Source organism: Podarcis tiliguerta, assembly GCF_965153285.1.
Source record: "Podarcis tiliguerta genome assembly, chromosome: 11".
In the NCBI taxonomy this organism is placed as follows: domain Eukaryota; kingdom Metazoa; phylum Chordata; class Lepidosauria; order Squamata; family Lacertidae; genus Podarcis; species Podarcis tiliguerta.
In genome coordinates this window covers 25,834,368-25,850,145 of record NC_139544.1, presented here as the reverse complement: position 1 = coordinate 25,850,145, position 15,778 = coordinate 25,834,368, and the positions used below count along the sequence as shown (strand labels likewise).

The window sequence follows — 15,778 nt, the reverse complement described above, 5'->3', positions numbered from 1 at the left end:
AGCCTTACACCCTGATTGACTTGCAACCCAAACCTCTCATGGGATGTAAAGTTTAATTCCCTTGTCTGGTTAGCATTTGGGTCTTGACACCCATATAGAAGTTATACTGGTATGACCAGAAGGTGCTAGGTATCCACACACTGCTAAGTACATTTGTACCTTGGTTTTCAAACAGCTTAGTTCTTGAACGTTTTGGTTCCCAAACCCTGAAGTGACTGTTACGGTTTGCAAACTATTTTTGGAAGCCGAACGTCTGATGGGGCTTCCGTGGCTTCTGATTGGCTGCAGGAGCACTGTAAAAGGGAACAACATGCAGCGGGTCTACTGAGGACTATTCACAGAGTAAAATACAGGATAAAAACATGAAAATAAGTAAAGCAAAACAGCAAAACAATAACCAACCCTTCCTACAGACACGTTTAAAAGGCTGTAGAATATTAATTACCCAAAGGCCTGGTTGAAGAGGAATGTTTTCACCTACCGCCTAAAGAAATCCCAACTGGGCTGACAAAGTTTCTAAATGGACTGTATGCAGTTATTTTAGAAGTTGTCTGTCTTGCCTCTATCTGGTTTTCTTAAAAGTAGCTTCTGTAGCCAGAAGTCAAAAGAAACTCACTAAGTTTCTGCCTGGGGGGAAAGCTCCAAGCTGGTTCTAAAGCCTCTAAAAGTATTTCAACAAGAACAACCATGCTGTTGTTCAACTTCAGATACAACAAACATGCATACACAAGACCTTCATTCTCTCCTGAAATGCTGCAGATTAACCGGCTTGTGTGCAGCCAGTCTTGGGTAAAACTGCTAAGTACTCCATTAAACGTTAGTTTCTCAAAACTGCAGAGATCTTAGCAATGCAATACGATGTGTAACTACTCAGAAGCAAGCCCCATTAAGTTCAAGAAAAAGTGTGCACAAGATTGCAGCCTAAATTACCTTTGTTTCTAATTGCACATTGCTATGCAAACATGTATGGGGGATAACATTATGTTCTGAAACACAGAGAGATAAAGCTCCTGCATACTATAATGAAAAAGGAAGTTGTGCAGAAAGCGACTTTTTGTTGTTGCTCTTGATCTTACAATTTCAGTTTGACTGTTTATATGAAGAGGCAACATTAAGAAAATAATTAAGGGGTAATGCATTCCAACTGTCCTATCTTCAGCATCCAAATGAAAGAAATTTGTGACTTTTAACAATTTAAGGTAATGCTTTTCATTAAATGAAAAATGCACCATTTAACTTGATCGGCTTTTTGTTTCAAGATATTATTTCCTTCTTTAAAGGCGTATGCTATGCAGATCAGAAGTTTAGTACGTACCCCTATAACACTGCCAAGAAGACAAACGGCCCAACAACTGCTTTACGGATGATGCATTTAGGAAAGCTCCCGTATTTTGGAGTTGCAGTTAATTTATTGTGAGGATTGAAAATGGAAGATTTATGTTTAGATTCTCCTAGGAGTTATTGATTACCAAAAGACAAATGGCCACTATTATAACTAACTCCACATTATTTTACTTATCCTATGAGGCACCTTTGTAAACAAAGCCTTCACTTCATTGATCATTTTTTTAAAAATTGAAATCACTTCCTCTGAACAAAATAGGTCCCAAATAATAAATGTGTGAATTCTTTTCTTTTTTCTTTTTTACTTGAACCCAACCTTTGCAGCCTGGGCAGTTAGCTGGTCTTCATGCTTTATTTTTTATTTATTTTATTTTTTGTCTGTATGAGGTCACTGAACAGAACTGCTTACAATATACATACAGGTTGTATGAAGACTTTAGTCCCAGTGATAGCTAATGCTTCTGATTCCCCCATCTCCATGAAACCTTTAATGGGGACAGGGGGATAAAGATCAACAAAAGTCACCCATTCCCAGACAGTAAGATCACTCCACTGGATAAAAAACCTTCTATAGATGGAAGGCAAAACTTCACTCCAGCCCAACACAGGACAGAGACTCGTAGTGGCTTAATCCTATAACCCCAATCAATGGAAATCAGCACCCATTGTTATAGCACCCATTAGGGGAAAGTGTATCAGGCTATAGTCTCGACCGAGAGGCTGTCTGCACATACCCCAAGCCATCACACAGTGCTGCAGAGCCATGCAGTTCACACACCACAGTAAAGCATACTTAATGGTCCTCCCCAACATCACACTGAGGAAACAAAGCACAATGCATGGCTTATCATTACTTTCGGACTCAGGGGCATGTTTTCCTCCCAACAAACCAGAATGAAAAGCTGGGAGTTGATTTTGGCTCATCTACCATGATGATCACAACCCCTCGTTCAGACAAAATGCTAAACCAGCACTAGCAGTGAGGAATGGAGCAGGCACAATCAGGCCATGCATAGTAAACCATTAAGTTTGGTTTACCCTGATGTGCTCACACCATCACTGTTAAGTGTGGCAGGAGTAGTGACTATGCTGTAACATCCAGGTGAGCTGTCACTTGTCAGGTCCAAGACGCTGTGATAGGTGCCATGCAACAACGTGAGGCAATGTTTCTTCTGCCACTACTGATCTGGACTGCCTGGTTACTGATATGCCATCTGTTCACAATGTCTACAAAGGAGAACGCCTGACACGCAGCTTTAGTCAAGATATTTCACACCTATCAATACCCAGCAATGATCGAATCTCAATTCTACAATTAAGTTAAATTATGCCAAATGAACAGATTGCTATAACGGATTTTCATTTTCAGCCCAGCCCAGTTTCTTTTCCAGAACTTTGACTTTTGCAAACTGCTTCTTGTGTGAAAGAGAAAGGATGAGGGATTAAAAAGATGTCTGCTGACAGCAATCATGGCTTGTGTCCTTTGAATTGCCAGCCCCCTACTGCTTTTAAATGGGCACCTCCTCCTGGGCTACAGCCATCCTATGACTGACTCAAACTGGCTTTGAAACTAAAAGGATAAGTGGGACCCACAAACAAAAGGTTGCAGTGTGCAGTGATCCAGTTTGGGGTTCCATACACACAGCTATGTCCTCTTGTAGGACACTCCATCCCACCCTGTTTTTCCTCACCCTGCTGCCCCCACATTCCATGACCAATAAGCACGCTCAGTTCTGCTTATTCATCTGTTTGGTGGGTGCTATAAGAAAATGTAAGGGGACAGTAAAGTATTTTTGGTCTTTTGCAAACTTTGAGGTTTTTCCAAGTCAGCCAGTACTTCCCTCTTGGGTGGGGATGGCCCAGTCTTGCCTACACAAAGATCCACATTCAGAAAACTGAACTTTCTTCTTCTTCTTCTTCTTCTTCTTCTTCCTCCTCCTCCTCCTCCTCCTATATTTGTACCCCCTCAACTGACTGTGTTCCCCAACCACTCTAGGAGACTTCCAACAAATACAAAAGCATAATAAAACAACAGTCTTAGTCTTTAGTATTGCATGAACTATCAATCCCAGATGAAGATATGACCAAAACACGCTTGAAATCCGACCCTGAACCACCTTTAAAAGATACACGCACTAGCCTTCCCAGAGCAAAGGGTTTGAAGGCTCCCAGCACAGCAGAAAACAATCCTTAACTGGCCTTAAAAATAACCAGTAATGGGAAATATCATAGTAAAACATCAGGCTGCATAATGCCTGGTGTCCTGAGTCCTGTCCAGGGTATAATCTGCACCACTAAAAACTGATCATGTTTACTGTAGGAGTAACCAAGGTCACCTTCACACCATACATTTAAAGTGCTACGATACTACTTTAAGCAGGAAAGAACCGTATGCTAATATACCACCCCAAATTTTGTCACTTTATTCCTGCAAATAATGGGGTTGCAAGGGAATTGTTTTCTGGAAGAAATTAACATGGAAATGAGAACTAAGCTCCCACTATATTTCATTAGATTTCCAGAAATAGTTTCCATGTGAAAGCTCACATATAGCATGGAAATTAAATTAGGAGAAAGGAATAAACCAATGTGTGGATGTATCCAGAAAGAGACTTGCAGCCAGATGTGAGCCCCAACACTTCTCACTTTAAAAGATGTCCCTTTTCCTTCTCACAGAAGAAAATGGAAACCCCCCCCCCCTCCCCAGCCCCGTTCTGCCATTGTGGTTTTAGACTGATGCAACGGAAAACGAAAGATATGACTCAGAGACACAAACTCTTCAAAAGCAAGCAACTACACTTTATTTTAACAGAAGTGATTTGCTGATACTTTTTTCTTAACCAAGTGTGTACAATGATATTAGTAAGATCAGAAAAAGAAAAGATCAGTCAGTCAAGTCTACTGAAATACAAGTTGTCAGAATCACTGTTGGCCATTTGCTTTTACAGTGATGAAACAGTGGGATCATTCACAGGCGAAGCCTTCCAAGAGCTATCAAACTAGTGGCCTCCTGCGGATTTCTTTTAATGCAACTTTGCACATATTAATTAGCCGTATGCCATTAATATCTTTTTTTGTGCTTTATTATACAGCACATTGAAATGCTGCGACCAATCCTGTCAAACTTACTGGATGCCACTATACAGACCCTATTCTGCATGGAGAATTTAGTTTAGTAAAGGATTCAGTTTTGACTGAAGGGATGTTCAAAATTAAAGAGACACCTTTTACACTGGAATCCCCAAACTTTTGTCTTCCACATTGGTAAAGACCAACAGCTGTAAAGAAAGACAGATTTGCCAGTCCTCACTCACATATACCCAGTTACAAGCTACCACAATGTATAAATGAGTTCTGTGCGTTATTTAAGGTACTCACCTTATTTCCAGTACCAAGGAAGAATTGATTTTCCATCTTTCTACGGAATGCTGGAACATTGAAGAGCCACTCTTTTGGTTTATTTTATCAGAGCTATTGACCATTGATCTACTTAAACTTAGCTCACCGTCTCTGAAAACACAATACAAAAAGAGAGCGTTAAAAATTAGCTTGGCACTAGCCATCCAGAAACCTTTTTTTCCTGCCCTATCTACATCACAAATAGCAGTGGTGTTTTATTTGTATCCATGTAGGATCATGGCTAAGCACTAAGCACCCACTGGATCACTTCCTACTCCAAGGGTAACTGAGAGCCACCCTTTCAATTTCTCACAATGCCCTGGGGCACCTTACCTGGTGTCATTTCAAGGTATTGAGGAGAGCACATGGGAAGAACAGGGCAGGTGTCAACATCACAACTACAGTGGTACCTCAGGTTAAGAACTTAATTTGTTCTGGAGGTCTGTTCTTAAGCTGAAACTGTTCTTTACCTGAAGCACCACTATAGCTAATGGGGCCTCCCACTGTCTCCACGCCGCTGGAGCATGATTTCTGTTCTCATCCTGAAGCAAAGTTCTTAACCCGAGGTACTATTTCTGGGTTACCAGAGCCTGCGACCTGAAGCATCTGTAACCCGAGGTACCACTGTAGTCCCAACCAGAGTACCAGGTCTGGAATGCTAACTGTTGATACCAGACCGATTTATATGTTGAAGGCCAACGTAACCACCTGCCCTGTGATGAAGAAGAAGCATGTCAGGGAGGCAGGCACAGACAACATCAAGGTGTGCTCTGGCCAAACTGTCTATTTCTTTCCCCGGCCCCTCCCAAGTTTGCATGTTATCTTAGGACTTTAAAAATGTGTAAGCCACCTTGGGTGCCTTGGCAGAAAGTCAGTATATAAACACAATGAATAAATATGTTTGTGGCGGATATAGTCAATGAATAAATCCTTCTGTACTCATTGTTGGGCCTGGGCAACGTATTGATACATTGCCCAGGACTAGTTTGAGGGCCAGAGTGCGATGGCACCTTCACTCCACAGTATATCACAGGTAGGGCTTGCCTGCGCCTGACTCCTTCTAGCGCCAGCACCCAGAGAGAAGAACAAGTTGCATTGGTCCCATGAGGGGAGCTGAGGCAGTTTCACCCCGTGGGGCCAGGGATGATGGAGGTTGTTCCTCCATCCGCTTTTCAACATTGTAATGTATCACTATATTGTGATGTTTGACTGGTGTTACACTGCGATGCAGAAAAGATGATATCGCCCAGCCCTACTCATTGTGAAATTTACTCAGGCAAAGGGCTGTAGGTTAGTGGTAGAGCTTCTGCCAGACTCAATCCCCAGAATCATCAGGTAAGGCTGGGAATGTACCCTGTGTGAAACTTTGAAAGGGCATCACCAGTCAGTGTGGCCAGTACTGAACTCAGAATAAGGCAGCTTCCTATGCTCCTTGTCCTACAGAGACAGAATTTACCAAAAATCCTCTCTCTTCCTTCAAAGAAGCAAACTGTTTTCTATTTAGCTGAAACAACCCTCAGGAACATTTGCCCCCACCTTCCCATGAGACATAAGTTTCCTGCTAGGGTGTTGCCCCTCAAGCGCTCTAGCATCACTGCATCCTTAAAAAAAAATTAGTTTTTTGCCCACAAAAAGCTATTGCTACAATAAACTGTTTTTTTCTTTTTCTTCAAGTGCTATAGGAAAGTTGGCTGTTTACCTGCAACGGTAGAAGAACAAGGCTGTTCTTCTAGATTATGATAGATTTCTGTAGGTAGCTTCTACATTGTGTGAAAGATTACATAACACACAAAGTGAGGAAATATCAGGAAAAGCAGAATGATGTGAAGTCTGAATGCAGCCAACATTGCTCTGGGATTGCAGAGCAGAAAGGAAGCACACTCTGACTTCGGACATTGGCCAAGGGGACCAAAGACCACTGGATGATTGAACTCCCAGGAAGAATATCATGGAATGGAACAGGAGAAACCAACATGGTTCCATCCATCAGCCAGAGAAGAAGCAGCTGCAAGAGACTTGCTTTCCTTTTCACTGCCAGGAAGAATCCTTGGCTCCAACAGTCAGTTTTCTTGGGAATGCAGAAGCAAAGGAAAAGGATACTCCAGCCCATTCATCTGCCACAAAAACAAAGAGCCACCAACCACTATTCTAGCAACAATACCATTATTAAGGGATGGGAGAGAAATTCATTTCTGCTTGCATTTTATTGTGAATCTTGCCCAGCAGCATGACTCCATTGTCTGTTTCCTGCCAACAAAATGTGTTCTGAAGCCAGTATGTTGCTGGCTGACAAACTTTGATTTGTTTTATCTATGGCTTGGTGTTACGTGTAAACCCAGCACTCTTCCCAAACCATGGTTTATTTCACCATCACATCATAGGTGCTTGCCAAATTATAATGACATGAGACAACGGCAGCTGGGAAACAATAAAATTCTGAGGGGAAAACAAGCCATGATTTGTTTTATCACCAGAGAAACAACTTGTAGCTAGTGTTATGTGTGAACCAAGACACTGCATATGTGAAGTTGGTTGAGAAACTGACACAACTTCCACAGTGAAAACAGATGCAAAAAATTCATACAGCTATTCTGCAATCTTGTTATCTATTTCTAAATCAATGGCCCCCAACTTGAACTTACATTTTGACAACACAAACAGCAACTTCCCAGTTCCCACCTGTTGATGCCAAACTGTTTTTGAAATCAGGCTGACTTCTTCCCCTCACGTCACAATAAGCTAGCTAAGTCTCCACTCTATATTCATGCCCTCACCAGCCAAACTGACAATAGTAGAACTTACTCCCAAGCCTGCATAGTATTGCAGCAGAAGCCTATAGCATGCTAACAGGCTGTCTTTTGCCACAAGAGACTAACATGGCCTTGCTTTCTGAAATTATTCTGTATGAAATCATTGGGCTGGGCTGTATGAGTAGGAGTCCTGTTTGGCTTGCTTCCTAACAACGTACAAACTTCTTATTTTCTTATTTTCCTTTATTAACCACAGGAGGCAAGAGTCTCATGCATTAGGCAACACAGCTCTCTCTCTCTCTCTCTCTCTCTCTCTCTGTCTGTCTTTCTCTGCATTCTAACCTGAGCAGTTCTTAAATTCAGAATGTTTAAAACTAGTAGAATGAGCAAGAACAGGTAAGACTAGCTCTTCCTACCTATGGAAAGCTCTTCCTACCAAAAAGACCTCCTCTTTCTTATCAAATATATACGCAGAATATTTCTTTGCCAATTGAGAAAGTCCAGCCACTTCTAGGGAGGCATATGCCAGGTCTAACTACATGGTCCATCTAGTCTAGTATTGTTCACTGTGACTGCCAGCAGCTCCTAAGAGATTCTTCCCTGTTACCTACAACCTGATCCTTTTAACTAGAGACACTGGTTATTCAGCCTGGAACATGAACTGTGATGCCTTCTCCAAACATTCACTGTGTGTGTGTGTGTGTGTGTGTGTGTACTTAGGGAGGGAAGAAGAAGAGGAGGAGTTTGGATTTGATATCCCATTTTATCACTACCCTAAGGAGTCTCAAAGTGGCTAACAATCTCCTTTCCCTTCCTCCCCCACAACAAACACTCTGTGAGGTGAGTGAGGCTGAGAGACTTCAGAGAAGTGTGTCTAGCCCAAGGTCACCCAGCAGCTTTATGTGGAGGAGTGGGGATGTGAACCTGGTTCACCAGATTACGAGTCCACTGTTCTTAACCACTACACCACACTGGGATTCGAGTTAATGTCCTTTAGCAGTATACCAGCTGTGCTTGTGGAATGACGTCTGCAAAAGAAAGTGCAAGAAGCCATCACAGTTCATGTGGCTGGTTGCTCAACAGATTGCTTTAGCCCTAATACTTCCTGTTGCACAACCAGCTTCTGCTAGTTCAGCTGTGGCACTGGAGTTCATACTGCTCAACCACTTTTATTGCCTTTCCACTAGCCCAGCAGCTCCTGTGCTGGCAAGTGAAGGAGAACACCAAACCCGGGACTGAACATCCGCAAGCAGCCTCTCATCAGCAGATCGCAAGTCACTTTAAAAGTCAGTGGAATTCTGTGCGCTACAGGTAGAAATCTTTCCCAATACATTGGTATGCATAGAGGCTTTAGTTTGCTCAAAAGCATCCAGGAACCTGACTATGTGAAGAAATTATAGGATCAATGATCATACATTAATATATACTGGATTTGCACCTCATCCGATATGCAGTATTGATTTACAGCTAAGAGTGCCACCTACTGAAAAACCAAACGCGCTTTACTCCTCACTTCAGACACAATTATTTTTGTGGGATGGGGAAGGTTTTCAAATTAAAAACCATGGTCTTTAAAGTGTCATGCCGTGAAGAATAATTATATGATCTTCACTGAACACTACTTATATGAATCCAGAGGGAAAGAGCAACATCGAGATTCATTACAAGATGTTTTTCCGTCTTCTAATTCAATGCACAATATATTCCAAAAAGCCCTCGCAAAACAACCATCACTGATTTTCCCTCTTTATCCTCTGCCGCATTGCAATATACAGAGAGAGAGAGAGAGAGAGAGAGAGAGAGAAAGAAAGAAAGAAAGAAAGAAAGAAAGAAAGAAAGAAAGAAAGAAAATGCATTAAATTGCAATGGAAAGGATTCTTGCTTGTGCTGGACTAAGTGTAGCCCATTAGAACTTTCAGGAAGTGAATAGCATGGGGAGCAGAGGTTGGCTTTTCGCAACGTTTTTGTCCCTAAAAGTGCTAATGCTTGAAATACAGCAGACCCAGGAGCTCACAATTTACTTGGAGTGCCCACCAACAGATTTAAAGTACATTAAAGCAACCTTAAATCTGTTGTGGGCACTCCAGGTCCCAACTGTTTATCATTAAGACATTTCTCCAAATCACCACTCAAGGAGATGCTCTTGATGCATTTGGTTCATGTTTACTTTCACTTTGTCATTTAAAATACATTCTTTCAACCAGCAAAACTGTGACACTGTCCTTGGGATCTCAGCAATATCTGATTGCTTTTAAATCCCACTGGGATTTCAGTGTGCTTAATGTTAGCTGGATCATGCCTCTCTTACTTTAGCTACTGAGCATAATTTTTATGACCCCGCCAATGTTTTTAAGCAGAATCTCTCTTTATGTATTGCTTAGAGAGCCAGTGTGGTGTAGTGGTTAAGAGCAGTAGACTCGTAATCTGGGGAACCGGGTTCGCGTCTCCGCTCCTCCACATGCAGCTGCTGGGTGACTTTGGGCTAGTCACACTTCTCTGAAGTCTCTCAGCCCCACTCACCTCACAGAGTGTTTGTTGTGGGGGAGGAAGGGAAAGGAGAATGTTAGCCACTTTGAGACTCCTTCGGGTAGTGATAAAGCGAGATATCAATTCCAAACTCTTCTTCTCTTCTTCTTCTTCTTATTTTATTCACCACAGCAAAGCCTTACCCTAGTTTAAAAGCAAGCTTCTCTTATCCTACAAAAGGGCAAGCCAGGCTTAGCTTTAAACCCAAGGCAAATCTAGTAAGACAATTCATCTAGACGCATCATCCATATTATCAGCAGTCAGCATAACACAACACTCTTAACACAAGAAAGCATGCTTTGCTGTTTGTGGCAAGTAGGCAGAGCATACACAGAACAAGAATGTCTTTCCAGATTTGTAAGGAAGTTGTCCAAAAAGTAACTCAAGTGCTACTTCAATGGTCCATAGGGCTATATATAACAGCTGCATAGAAGAAGGGATTTTAACCCATGTAGATTCTCACGCAATCTACACTTGCTTGAAATTCCCTCTCCTATACAACTATTAAAGGGGCCGGAGTCCTTGCTTCGTCTGCATCGAGCTACCCTATGGTCCACTCATCCCTGAACTTGACTTTTACAGCCTGATTCTAAGCGAGTTTACTCAGAAATAGGTGTCACTGAGGTCAACAACTAAATGAACAGAACACAACCCTGGAATGCAAGCTGACAAGCTATGGCTGCAGGATTAGGACCAATGCCCTGACCATTGCTTCTACAACATCATATGTACATTCTACAACATAAAGGGTATTAACTTTTAAAAGACAAATCATAGAAGCACACCGTTAAAACTAATTGCTATGGATGTTTGTTTCAAAAGGCTCTTGCACATTACTTAACCAGAAGTCTAGAGTGAGGGACACCATGTAACATTACTTCTCAAATAGCAGGTGCAACAGTTTGACTTGACCTCCAAAGTCACATCCTCCATTGTCTCCTGAGATAGGCAGGTGTCATTATGCCAAAAACAGTACCAGGTTCAACATCTGCACCACATGCAAAAAAAAAAAAAAAACAATGTAGGTTTTATATCTAGCAGACAGCCTTTACTGAGATTAGGTATCTTAGTAAAAAGGGAAGTCTTAGTTTCTTACACCAAGTTGCACTACAAAACATATCAAAGGCAAACAGAAGTTTGGAGGCAAGCTATGACTAAAACTATGCAAGAGGAAATAGTGGTTATTTCATTCAGAAGATGCTAATGCTGTCTACAGACGAAATACATTTATTTTACTTCAATGCGTTTTTATTTCATGTTATAAAAATAGGCTTATTTTCCACGAATTCCATAAAATCTTTCAAGCAGATACTAAATAAGCATTTAAAGAATTACTGCAGCAGATATAAAATGAGAAAATGTAAACGAAGGATGAATATATGCCGATGCTCCTATTTGCAATATTATTTAGCTGCAGCTCTCTAATAAGCCAATCATTTAAACAAATATTTAAAGGACTTGGAAGGAAGTTTCCTGGTGTTCATGGAACTTTCAAGCCAAGGGCTTCAGACTGGAGAGCTAGTAACAAGATCCACTATTCTGGTTAGTAAACAAGAGGCAGGTGGATTGTTGTTTTCCTCTGCCCACAGAAAAGTGACATCAGCATACATGATTGAGGAGAAAGCTAGCAGGGGAGCAAAAGGCTTTCCAAAAAAACAAGAGTATTGATTGCTCCATTTACAAGCAACAAGGAGACAGGGAATACAGACTCCGGTTTTGCTGTGATTTAGGGCACATGTGTTTCACAATGTGGCTGTGGCTTTTTTGTCACAGATGGAAACAAGATTAGCTGCAACTCCACTGAAAGGTCCCATCGCCTTATGCAAGTCCTTGCCCTGCCAATTACCTCTTGTAAAGTTAAGTAGCATCGCAAGTACCCAGCAAAGAGCAACCAACTCTTGATTCTACATCTCTGCCCGTATTTTCCCTTCTCCTGAAACCTTGCAGTCAAAGGATGGGGAAAGCACATGGCCTTTACGAGTCTAATAGTAAAAGGGTGTTAAAGAGATCTTGCGCACAGAAGGTCATTTTAAAAGCTTTGGAGGACCCCCCCACCCAAAAAAAACCCCTGATATGCACTCAACCTATGCTTTTAATGCATCAAGGGCACTTTCAAACTGTCGCTATTATCAGGTGGGATTCAATCATATAGTGGAAAATTCAGGTGTTACAACTAAAGCCAATTTGGCACTCCGTAAAGTCAGAAACAACGGGGGGGGGGGGGGATGTACTGCAGTGTGGGATAATGTTTTTGGTTTTTTGCACAGTCATATAACCTCCCTGCAAACAAAATTGGAATGAATCAATAGATCACATAGGTCATCTAAACCGCCTGCAAATGCTGGACAAAAACACCAGGTTGAATGCCAAATAAACAGATCACCTGGAAGCAAGCAAAGTTTGGACAGGAAAGCCAACAGGGATGAGAACTTGTGATACTCATGAACCCCAACTCTCATCAGTCCCAGCCAGCATTATCAATGGCCACAAATAATGGGAACTAATTCAAGTAATTGAACCACAAGTTCCTCATTTCTGGGTTGGAATGAGTAAATAGCCTCCAGAAGTCTTATCTGGGAGTTTTTGATTTTGCAAACGAACTCAAAACAGGAAGGATGGGTGAAAAATGAAAGAAGGGTTCTCTGCACAGTGTGTTACCCCCTCCGGAGTTGTAATGAGTGGACTAATAGAGGAAGAGGCCTCGTGCTCTATGGGTTGCGCAAACTCTTCGCGGGAGACGAGGAGCAGGAGGTTTCCTATCTAGCTGGGAGTGGAACAAAGAGTCTCGTCTTTTGTCTTTCGTACACGCGAAGCCAGCGCCGATCTAAAGCCAAGCGGAGAGCCTTTTCCTGTTTGTGCAAACCTCGCAAAACCGCCGCGCGGATTTTTAGGCAGAGGAAGTGCAAAGGCCCCCTCCCCCCGCCTATTTTCTTCTTTTTGCTCGCGGAAAAGCACTGCCGAGGGCTGGCTTCTGCTGCTTGCGTGCTCTCCGCTGGGAACCAGTTGTGCGCATCTGGCCTGGCGTAGCCCCGGGATGCAAGCGGCAGGCAGGAGAGATGGAGGCAGCGGAGGAACCCCAGCGGTGGGCAGTCAAACGTACGCGCCTCCCCTTTTTGGCACGGCTGCCTAGAATCATAGAATCATAGAGTTGGAAGAGACCACAAGGGCCATCGAGTCCAACCCCCTGCCAAGAAAGCCTAGAAAACCGTGAAGCCGAGAGAGAGAGAGAGAGAGAGAGAGAGAGAGAGAGAGAGCCAGCACAGACTACACGATCCGTAGCTCGCCGGCAAATTTTGGAACTGGGCTCAGGTGCGCAATGATGCCGCGTGGGAGGGGCAGCGCCGCGCGCGATCCTAAACGCACTGCGCATAAACTTCAAGGCGCCTGTACAGGCGCAAATCCAACTGACTCTCACGGGGCTTACTTACTCCCGGGTAAGTGAGGGGTGTTGCAGCCTTCTTGGAAGCATGTCCCATTAGACTCGAGGAAAGATGCTGCGGGGATGAGGCTGCCCATACAGAGAAGGCGATGCCCTCTTGCACACGCTTGCCTCAGGCAGCCTCCAATCCCTCCCTCCTCGGAACGAGGCGCTACCACTTCGCCTAGCCACGCATGGAAAGGCGAGGGAGAGGGAGGGAGAGACAGGCAGAGTGACCGGCTGCATGGACAACGCGCAGGAAGGATAAAAAATCGCACATTGGATGGGCAGAGGGTTGCAGTTACTCCTAAAGGCTTGCTTTTCTTTTCCTGCATAATGATCCATGCTGGATTTCCAAGGCGCCTCATATACCCTCTCCACAGCATCTGTGCAAGGCAAGCACACAAGCACACACATCCCAGCTCGCCCCACGCCAAACCAGCCTGCTTGAGCATTAGCTATTATTGCCACGCTTGGAAATGCTTGCAGGCGTCAATGAAATAATGCAGCAACAAATACCCTCCGCGGAGCTATCAAAGCTCTCCGGTTTGTTGCTGCTGCCGCCGACATAAATAGAACAACCTCCAGATTCCACCATCCCCACCACTCCCTCTCTCTCTCCTTGGTGTAGCTAGTTCGGCAAGCCTGCGAAAATCAAATAATAAATTTTAAAAGTGGGGGTTTTGTTCCAAGACTCAGACAACTCTGCAATGATACGATTCTATGATTCCAAAGCAACTTTCCACAAGAGGTTTTAAAGCTTTTAAAAACGAAACAAAAAAACCAACAAAACAACTCACCACGCTTGACAGACGAGAAGAATAAAACTTCAAGGGGATCAAGAGAAGCCGAAATCTCAAACACGCTTGCTAAGTCCCGTCAGTGGGACCTGGAGATAAATCGCCTTTCCGGCCTTATTATCCTCCTAGTGGACCCATTCACTTCATTCTGAGGGTAACTAGCGAGGGGTAACTACTTCGAAGTTAGCACGCTGCGCAACAGCTCTTGGAAGGCTCACTCCCCTACTGTGGGCGGGGTACAAGGGGGACTTATGAGGAACGCTGCTCTGGGACAGCAGAGAGAGATGGCAAAGCCCACCATCCTGTGCACACTTACTTGGGAGTAACTCCCAGTGCACAGCAGGCAAGGATCCGGCTAGGAGTTCCGGGAAAAACGATCGGTGCCAGCCAAACTTCGGAGAAATGCCACTCCCCCTTTATCAACACAGAAACATAACAAAGCCGGCGTGACACCGCTTTCTGCATTGCAAACCTCCCGCTACTTTCGTACCAAAAGCTAGAAATTTATTTATTTTCTAAAAAGCAAAAAACCGCACCCCATCCCTTCGCTTTGTTCAGCTCATCAATTGCAAATCAACCCAACCGGCATTAATCATTTGAGACCACGTTTTTTTTTTTACCCCCGCGATTTATTTCTGCCTTTTGCAAGGCATCTCCTCCTGGATCCCATCGGAACGCTTAATTAGGCGGCGGGGGGGGGGGGGATTGTTCTCAGGCTACAGATCAAACCACGCGAACATCATCAAAAGGAGGCAGGTCTGATGAATGGGAAGCGGCGAGGTCCAGGGGGGCAAGCCGAACGCGGCGCTTGCATCTTACCCGCTCTTTCCCCCTTGGTCAAGAAAAATAAAACAAAAGGTGTGCACAAACAGACAGACATCTAGACTCTTTGCATTTACCCGTTGGCTTGTGTCTCCTGGTGCTCCTCCGTTCTCGCAATCTCTTTTGTCTTGTAAAAAATCAGGAGGATACTTATCGTGCAGATAGTCCACCTCTTCCGAATCGAACGCATGTCTCCTTCCTCCGGCAAATAGGCGTGCGCGCGTTTGTGTGTATGTTCCTTCTGTTTCCTTTGTTTGGCAGGATGGGTTTTGAAAAAGGAGAGGAGGAAAAGAGCAAGGGATCAAATTAAGGACCAGCAGCAAAAAATCAAAAGCCGGCGGGATGCTGGAGGGATCAAAGGCGACGGCGGCGGCTGTTTCCCCTGGGCAAAGTCCTCTTGCCCACGCGCTCCCGCGAGCTCCTCGCTCCAGCCTCTCCGCGCTCCTCTCACGCTGCCTTCCAGTTTAGGTAACAGCAGAGGCGGCAGCCGCCAGTCTCCGGGGCGTCACTTAGCGCCGCCCTCCTCCTGGCGGTGAAATGATGAGCCGAGCCCGGCCAATAGGGGGCCAGAGGAGGCGGAGACGGCGCCTGCCCGAACTTTAAAACAGCTCCCGGCTCGGAGCTGCTCGGCAAAGCGGAGAGGGAAAAGGATCTCTAGAACGCGAGCAGCATCTCTTCCATCTAAGGGGTTGCAATTCAGTCCCGGGGCGCAGTTTTAC

General features: G+C 44.0%; 1 protein-coding gene across 2 annotated transcripts in view; it reads right to left on the bottom strand.

Annotated features, from left to right (window-relative positions):
- ST8SIA4 (ST8 alpha-N-acetyl-neuraminide alpha-2,8-sialyltransferase 4) overlaps positions 1-15,532 on the bottom strand; it is an 87,961-nt gene extending 72,429 nt beyond the window's left edge. For both annotated transcript variants that reach the window (XR_014503087.1, XM_083404263.1), the window contains exons 1-2: positions 15,137-15,532; positions 4,723-4,854 (exon numbers count right to left, since the gene is read on the bottom strand). Coding sequence is in view for 1 of the 2 variants with exons in the window: in XM_083404263.1 (XP_083260389.1) it covers positions 4,723-4,854; positions 15,137-15,249 (245 nt within the window). In the remaining variant the exon portion in view is untranslated. The remainder of the gene's footprint in view (positions 1-4,722; positions 4,855-15,136) is intronic.
- Between the last annotated feature and the right edge of the window lie 246 nt (positions 15,533-15,778).